The sequence below is a fragment of the Dendrobates tinctorius genome, unplaced genomic scaffold (assembly GCF_039654945.1).
Source record: "Dendrobates tinctorius isolate UK_male_01 unplaced genomic scaffold, ASM3965494v1 ptg000129l, whole genome shotgun sequence".
Classification (NCBI taxonomy): Eukaryota; Metazoa; Chordata; class Amphibia; order Anura; family Dendrobatidae; genus Dendrobates; species Dendrobates tinctorius.
This window is the reverse complement of record NW_027361797.1, coordinates 862,671-871,659: the sequence shown is the minus strand read 5'-3', so window position 1 is coordinate 871,659 and position 8,989 is coordinate 862,671. Positions and strand designations below refer to the sequence as shown.

The 8,989-nt window shown below is 42.8% G+C and overlaps 1 protein-coding gene across 1 annotated transcript; it reads right to left on the bottom strand.

Annotated features, from left to right (window-relative positions):
- Positions 1-5,078: 5,078 nt before the first annotated feature.
- LOC141047868 (hemoglobin subunit alpha-5-like) lies at positions 5,079-7,021 on the bottom strand. Its single transcript, XM_073543195.1, has 3 exons — positions 6,706-7,021; positions 5,879-6,083; positions 5,079-5,262 (listed from the first exon to the last, which is right to left on the bottom strand). The coding sequence occupies exons 1-3, from the start codon at positions 6,798-6,800 to the stop codon at positions 5,134-5,136; spliced, it is 429 nt and encodes a 142-aa protein (XP_073399296.1). The 5' UTR covers positions 6,801-7,021; the 3' UTR covers positions 5,079-5,133.
- Positions 7,022-8,989: the final 1,968 nt, after the last annotated feature.

Sequence of the window (8,989 nt, the reverse complement as noted above, 5' to 3'; positions counted from 1 at the left end):
CATCATATACTGTATGGAACATTATATGTGACCAATTATTCTGTATGGAGAAATATATGGGGCTCATTATTCTGTATGGCGCACGATATGGTGGCCGTAATACTGTATGGAGTAATATACTGTCCTTTTTTTGAGCTATTGTAGAATTTAAAATAGATCAGTCATGTCATATCATGTTGCAGTGAAGTATTTGTCATTGTACTATACCTATATTTCTGTGCCGTATCGGAGCATCATGAGTTGTGGTATGTGTTAAAGGGGCGCACTGACACTCTTTGGCCCAGGGCACACGAAAACCTGGAGCCAGCCCTACCCCCCCACAACTATAGCCAAATAACCCCCAGTTTTCAATGCGTAACTATTATTATGAAGTAAATTAAGGCTGACAAGCTTCAGTAATAAGAATTGATGTTTTTGGCATTGAAATGGGCACTGTAGGTGTGTTTACTGTCCTCCACTCCCTGCCGACTTTGCTTCCCCATTGACTTGCATTGGGTTTCGTGTTTCAGTCAGACCCCGACTTTTCCCTATAGTCGGCCGATTTCATTCGACCCGACTTTTGCGAAAGTCGGGTTTCATGAAACCCAACTCGACCCTAAAAAAGGCAAAGTCGCTCATCTCTAGTTATCACAACATCCATAATGACCCAAGCTCTAAAGAAATAAAAAAAAGGGCAAAAATGTTCAAAAGGTGTGTAGAAAAATTTTTATCACTAAAAATGTCACTTTGTCCTACAAAGAATGTGGCCCCCAAATTCAAATTTTTTCTATATGCGGCCCATATACCCAGCCGAGTTTGAGACCCCTGCTCTAAAACAACTCAAAACAGATGAAACCCAAGAATCAGGAACTCGAGCAGAAGCTAGAGGTATACTCATTGACTTGACAATACTTGAAACAGAATTCATGGCACAGTTTTGGGGAGCGGTGGTGCTCAGATTTCACCAAGTGAACAAGTATGTGCAAATCATGGAAATTGATGTTTTGGAAATTGCTGACATTCTCGACTCACTAGTAAAGTTCTTGCTAGAAGTGCGAGAACAATTTGATTTATATGAGGAAAAAGCTCTCAACATTTCTAAAAAGAAAGTATATTTGCGTGATGGAAAGCGGTCAATTCTCAGGAAACTTCAATCTGATGAGACATGAAGTTCGTTTAAGCGGGCGTGACATCTTTAGAATCAATACATTTGTAATCAACTTTTTGAGGATGGGGAAGGGGTCAGAATTACATGCTTTGGAATAGGGCACAGAAATATGTAAAACTCTATTTTAATAGGAAAAAAACTGTCACATTCTGATGATTGTTTCAGGTCCCAGCATTCAGACACCTGCCTATCTAAAAGATACCACCTATCCAGTAGGACAACATGCTCCAAGGGAAATACACCTTTAATCAATAATATGGTTTGACACACAGCTGTCTTACTGTCCAGAGTGGTGATTTATGCCAAATTATACAGTATACACCAGCTTTTCCGAGCAATGAAGAGCTGCAGAACTCACACTAGAGACAGGAGTAGTGGGGGAATGAGGAGAGGTGAGCATTTATTTTTATTTTTTTAAATCAATGAGAACATTGTGGGGACCATTATACGGTTTGGGGTGCTATGGGAGTGCAACATACTGTATGGAAGGCAATGTGGGCTCATTATACTGTATGGAAGCCATGTGGGGTCCATTATAATATATGGAGAGCAATGTGACACCCATTATACTGTATGGAAGGCTATGTGTGGCCCATTAAATATTGGAGCCTTTATATTTTATGGAGGACTGTGTGGAGCCCATTCTACTGTTTGGAGGATTGTGTGGGCATATTATACTGTTTGCAGGTATTACGGGCTGACGGAACGCATCAAATAATATGACAGTAAGGTGCGTTCGCAGCCCAGGGTCCACCATGCAGAGGTGGTAAACTGCTGCCTAGTAATGGCGGATGTATATGGCGGTATACAAAAGGTCACACGCGGGTTAACATCACCCGATGTGAATAGGAGCGGACTCTGTTACGTCACAGAGCCGCAGTACCACGAAACTTAAATGCTGGAGTCTGTTATCACTCACAGAGCTCGGCAAGGGGGCGCTCAGAATGTGGTCATGGAACTCTGCCCCAAGGACATGGGGTCAAAGTCCCTCTAGACCTTCTGAGCACGTGGCATCGCACATGCGGACACCACTATAGACACTGACCAAGGAGGGGTGTCGAGCATGTGCACCGTGGCGTGCAGAGCCACCGGTGGACATGAATGCTAGTCTCTGACTCAGCCTCTACCTACACCTAGACCTGGGCGCTTGACAGGCTAGGCTGCACAACACATGCGTACCAAGGGTAGGGGTTTCCAATGAGTCATTCACCAGAGACATTCATACATGCATACAACACTCACTCCACATGGTCTAATCTTTCTCTATACTAGCGCATGGCCGAGTGGCCATGCAAACCTTTTATAGCCGCGTCCTTCTGGGACCTTCCTGACCTTTCTGATGGTCCAATCTGAGCTGGAGAAGGACCTGAGCATGTGACCTCCGATCTCCAATGAGAGATCGTCCCACGTGCATGCTCAGTGGACCGAAAGGAGGACTTAGTCCCTGGAGTAGCTCGCTGCTGACCAGCATGTGTTGCTATAGCTGGACCAGAGGTGGCAGCAGCAACCAACCCTACAGAGCTGGTCTGAGCAGCGTGCCTGGATCGACGAGTCTGCTGCGCAACCTCCTGTGCGGCCGGAGAGGAATGGGAGACCGCCGAATGCAAGGCTCGGGATTCCTGCTCTGCAACGACCGGAACCCGACGCCTAACAGCAGGTCTATATGAGGGACATTATACTGTTCAGAAGGTTATGTGGGGGCCATTATACTGCGAGCAATTATACCCTGTGAAGGTTTGTGTCTTGTCCATCATAGTGTGTGTAGGACTGTCTTGGGGCCATTATGCTGTTTGGAGGGCTAGTGGTGTCTATTATACAGTGTGGAAGGTTGAGTTAAGGCCATCATACTATGTGGGGGCCATTATACTGTATGGAGGCCCATTCATCTGTGTGGGTGTCGCAGTTGAGTCCTCATACTGTGTTGGGTCATCATACTTTTTAGGGGCGGGTGAAGGTGAGTATATTAGGGTCATATCAAAATACATATGGAGGGTACTGTGGAAGAATTTACTGTGGGCGAATCATACTGCGTTTGGGACGGACACTTTTTGTCGACATCATACTTTATGGGAGCAATGAATCTAGAGGCTTCAATAGGACGAGAATAACTTTGTAATGGCTGCAAACTTGTGAGATATGCTCTTCTATGACCCTGTGAGCAGGTACCCAGGTACTCGGAGTCAGAGCAAGGGTTAACGTGGGGTTTAATTTAACAGGTATACTCCTCTCAGGGAGAAAACAGGGAAAACAGTATAAAGGAACACAGGGTACATAACTCAGGGGAAACGGGTGTGAAGAATAGGGTAGGAAGCTCAAGAATAGCAAACTTATCAGTCCGACGACGTCACAATGAGGTTTGCTCAGGATGTGGACATTGGCGCCAAAGCTGTGGAGCGTAAGGGGTCCTATATGGTCCTGAAAAAGATGGCGGTGGTGATTCCTCGTGGTCCGTTGTAGTCCTGGAAAAGGTTACGTCTTGGCCCCTGGCGGCGACGGTGATTCCATGTGGTCCGGTCGGTGTGTCAGGAAACAACAAGCCGGGCACAGCACAGTCTATCCCCCTGTCAGCGTATAGGGACAATGAGCGACTTGATTCAGGTACAAAGGGAAACCCCTCACAGCGAATGTCCCAATTCTCCCATCGGTGCATGCACACACTTATGTCCTGACTGGGCATCCTGCCACTCACGGTCAACGATGTCAGCGGGGACCAGGTACATCGTCGTAGGCAGTCTCTGATAGCGGATTTTAGTCTATGCTGGTTTAGGCCTGCTCTGGCAGTTGGCTTTCCCGCAGGAGCCCTAACACTGCCCTCCTGTGCGCTGGCAACTAACTGCTTTCCCGCACACTGTGGCCTTTTTATCTTAGCCACGCCCCCTACTCCTAGGTGCAGAGGTTGGTCCAGGACCTAAAGCTTTCCCCCCATGAAACCTGGGTGACAGCCCTGACAGTTCCGGATCCATCACGGACTAGGTAGGTCTGGTTCGGGTCTTCCCCTTACAACCCTGCTTAATACATGGGTTTTTTTTAGGAGGGGGTGCTCAATTAAAACTGCTGCTATGGGGACCATGCTTTCTATGTACACCACTGTTCGCACAACCTTATTATAGAAATTCATTGAGTAGGACAGCACTCAGAAAATGGTAAGAAATTAATGTGCAAACAGTTTTCTATCAACTTTATGAGTCTAGTGTAACTTGAACCAGAGTTTCCTTCAGGAAATAGTGGTCCCCATTACATTGATAAAATATGGCTTGTGTAAAAGCATAATTTATGATCCTGGAGCTATAAATAAAAGTTTACACCTTAAAAGCTTATTATTTTATGTGTTCTGCCCTAATCTTTGAATTCCTGCATTACTTGGGGCCACTAGCAGTGAGTCCACCAGGACATGTACTATCCTTTGTGCAAGTGATACATAGAGCTGCCTGTGCAATAACATTTAACATTGCCATAAGTCCCTATTGGGCAGAGTGAAAATTTGGAGCACTCTGTCCTTTATTTTCCCACAAGATACATAAAATTGTGGGCACACAAAGGTATGTATGAAATGATGAAAAAACAAGTTGTGGCATGCAGCAGTATCTCATACTGTGTTATGCAGGTATCTCTAATAAAAGGACGAGCATTGCTTCTAGGAGATAATATGTGCCCTACAAGGTACAGCGCAGAGGTATATGGAGAATATATGGATCCATCGTCCATACAAAACCTGCATACTCAGCTTGTAATAAGCTATTAAAGCAGATCTGTTATGAGAATATGGATGAATATACATAACAAGTAGGTTTGGCTACACAAAATTATAATGTGCATTTGTAATAACAGCCATCACTGCAGATTATACCGCTGCACCCAGGTCGATAAACCAAGGATCATTGATCACATTTGACCCATAATGACAACAAGTATGTGCTGATGAAACGGGATTTATTAAATAACTCATGAAGTCATGTTAGCACCCAGTTATCAGGCTGAGGTCCAGTTTATCTGTATTTGGACACCAGGACGCAGGACACAACAGAGAGGAACTTGTCCCAGGCGGCATGAGAGACGGCATTGAATTCACTAGGGAAGTGGGCAGCCAGAGTCACCTGGATGGAGTGGGACAGCATCTACAAGAGAAACAAATTATTAGTAATGATTAAAATGTATTATTTCTTTACTATGATATCATCAAATGAACATTAATCACAACTTTGCTTCATGTATTACCACTCAGTACAACATTTACTAAACATATGACTTGTAAAGGTTAAATTCTGAGATCCATGCAAAACAGTCCGAGACCGGACTGGCCGGTGGTCTCCTGACTGGAGCGTGCCAGCTTCCTCTATCTCTATGAGGCTGCCACATTTCAGTCAGGAGAGCAGTGGCCTTAGGCTTATTTGCACGGATGTCTGCATGAGCCTTTAAGTACACATTTAAATTAGCAGAAACACTCAATTAGGTGATGACCTGGCATGTAAAATATAGACAAGACCTCATTCACACAATAATATTTTGGGCCGTATTTGTAAGCCAAATGGGACTTAGAGAGAAAAACTGTAAAGGGAAGATCTGCATCTCTTCTGTGTTGTGGACCCAATCCTAGGTTTGGCTTACAAATACTGATGTAAAATATTTACCGAAATATGTCTGTGTCTAAGCTAAGTGTAAAGTTTACAATCTAGACAATTTTTGCTTGTAATCTGTCAGGTAATTAGATGGATAAATGACCAGGCTTCTTACCCTAAAGTTGCCAGGGTCAACCTTGAGCTTCTGGGCATGAAGGTCACTGAGGGAGGACAGAGCATGGTCAATGTTATCCAGGTGCTGGGCAGCATTGCCAATGGCCTTCACAACCTTTCCTCCATGGCTGTGGAGATCCTTGGAGCCTTGGCTCAGGTCAAAGTGGCTGAAGTAGGTTTTGGTCTGAGGGTTGCTCAAGAACATCCTGCGGGAAAAGAACATTAATGTAGAATATTAAAGCATTGTGATACTGTACTAGGTCATTGGTTATATATCTGTGAAGGCTAAAAAAATTTCCACTTTATATTAGATATAACAATTTTTTTTCCAACCGGTGATATTAAGACTTAAAACAGAATAAATCAGAATATTTTTACTACAGTATGTGAAAGTTATAGGAATTATCTCATAAAGAGATATTTTTCTAATCAAGGCAGCCTGTAAATCAACTAAAAACACTGCAGGCCTGCCATCTTAATGACACAACCCCTTTAATCAGAAACTTTTTGAATGAAATATGTTATAGCATATTACAAAAAGGTTATATTATGCAGAGAGGTAGTATAATGCACATGAATAATATCGAATAGAGAAAGAGCACAGAGAACTATACGGTCAAATATTAGGTATTTATAAAGTAGCACTTCAACTATATATACTTTACCTATATTTACCTATATATTTACCTATATATACTTTACTTTAATTATATATACTATATATACTTTACTGCACCCTGTGTAAACATTAGAGTAACATTTGATCGAATACCTCTTTAAACATTAGGAATCATTAATGTGAATGATAAGATCACAAGTCGGTGTTACCTGTGCAGAGCCTCGGCTCCAATGGCATCGGCATGGCCAGTAATCTTGGAGGCCAGGGAGGAGATGGCAGCCTTCTCAGCTTCAGAGAAAGTCATGATTGGTTCAGGTTAGTGCAGATAGACTGGACGGTACCTATTGTGCTGGCCTGGACTTGCATTTTTAAAGAGACACAGACCCCATAACAACAGGAGATGACGCCCCTTTTTTCAGTTACACCCAGTGGCTTATCTGTTTAGCAAAATAATTATGTTAGGGATTTCGCAGTGTCTGCTAATGTCACAATAGTGATGTAGGTTGCTACCTCAGCATTGCATGATAACAAGCTGCATACAGTACCAGCGTGATAACCGTATATGCCAAATCATTCCTATAAGGCTAAATAGGCAACTTTATTGAAAGTCATAAATCATCGGTCACGATCTATAGATTTCCAGCTATGGCAAGTCTGTATGTGTTATATGCGTGAGCCTTATCAATATAGTGTAGGGTACAACTACCTGTAGGATTCTTCATTACAGAAGTATCTAAAAGCAGAGACAATGCTACATTGGAGATCTGAGATGAAGAATAAGCTGGAAGCATCATAATTACAATGAATAATGACCTGTGGTGTTTGTAGAACTCATCCTTTTGCCAGTTACCTTGTCATCAGTAAAGCTATAAAGGTGTATATATGGCAGCCTCAGTCTTCCAGCTACACATGATAGAGTAGAAATGTGCGGAAAATGTCTTTCGTCTGAACCCAACAAATAAATACAACCTCCCATAGCGCGCGCTAAGTATATGTGAATATTGGCTATGTCAATTTTGAACGCTGAATATATGAAATATGAACTGCATTAATGCTATATAGACAAGGTGTATGGAGCTGAGGAACGTTGTATACAGTTTCATCAAATTGTATGGGCTTATCTGATAACTACATGGTGACCTCTGTAGATGGGACCAAGTCTAACATAGTTACTGGAGATAATCAAATGTTTTGATATTTGAATTTGCCAGGTTCGGCAAATTCTCCCAAAAGATTCAGATATTTTAATTGCACTGAAGTGATGTGACTAAGACTGTGTGCACCTGGTGCCTTTTAGACATGAGCACAGCCACTGAGCTTTCCCAGGCGAAGCATCTTCAGGAGATCACCAGCGGACAGTGGCTTTGCTCCTGAGGCTACTCCGCCACCAGCGTCTTTCATGCTATACTGTAAAGTATAGGGAGCAGGTGGATTCCCAATGTAAGCTGTCCAAAGAATGAGCATGTCACTTCTTTTAAGAGTTTCTGACCAATGAAGCCGATAAAGAAGTGACATAACACAAATCAATGTACACTATATTCATTTTATGGAGTTCTTTTACAATGCTTTCTCAAGCGGATTCCAGGTGGAAGCTAAATGAAACAGCCGCCGTGTGCACAGAGCAATGGGAGGTATGATGCTCATTTTAATGTGTTTAACACCTTCAGGATATATGACATACATGTACAGTTGTGGCCAAAAGTATTGACACCCCTGCAATTCTGTCAGATAATACTCCGTTTCTTCCTGAAAATGATTGCAAACACAAATTCTTTGGTATTATTATCTTCATTTAATTTGTCTTAAATGAAAAAACACAAAAGAGAATGAAGCAAAAAGCAAAACATTGATCATTTCACACAAAACTCCAAAAAAGGGCCAGACAAAAGTATTGGCACCCTCAGCCTAATACTTTGTTGCACAACCTTTAGCCAAAATAACTGCGACCAACCGCTTCCGGTAACCATCAAAGAGTTTCTTACAATGCTCTGCTGGAATTTTAGACCATTCTTCTTTGGCAAACTGCTCCAGGTCCCTAATATTTGAATGTTGCCTTCTCCAAACTGCCATTTTTAGATCTCCCCACAGGTGTTCTATGGGATTCAGGTCTGGACTCATTGCTGGCCACCTTAGAAGTCTCCAGTGCTTTCTCTCAAACCATTTTCTAGTGCTTTTTGAAGTGTGTTTTGGGTCTTTGTCCTGCAAGAAGACCCATGACCTCTGAGGGAGCCCCAGCTTTCTCACACTGGGCCCTACATTATGCTGCAAAATTTGTTGGTAGTCTTCAGACTTCATAATGCAATGCACATGGTCAAGCAGTCCAGTGCCAGAGGCAGCAAAGCAACCCCAAAACATCAGGGAACCTCCGCCATGTTTGACTGTAGGGACTGTGTTTTTTTTCTTTGATTGTCTTTTTTCGTCTCCTGTAAACTCTATGTTGATGCCTTTGCCTAAAAAGCTCTACTTTTGTCTCATCTTACCAGAGAACATTCT

Bases quoted from the DNA above. Each gene is read 5' to 3' on its own strand.
- LOC141047868 (XM_073543195.1), bottom strand. From the start codon at position 6,800: ATGACTTTCTCTGAAGCTGAGAAGGCTGCCATCTCCTCCCTGGCCTCC. The intron at 6,084-6,705 runs GTAACACCGACT...CTTTTCCCGCAG, and splicing joins GGAGCCGAGGCTCTGCACAG to GATGTTCTTGAGCAACCCTC. The intron at 5,263-5,878 runs GTAAGAAGCCTG...TTTCTCTTGTAG, and splicing joins TTGACCCTGGCAACTTTAGG to ATGCTGTCCCACTCCATCCA.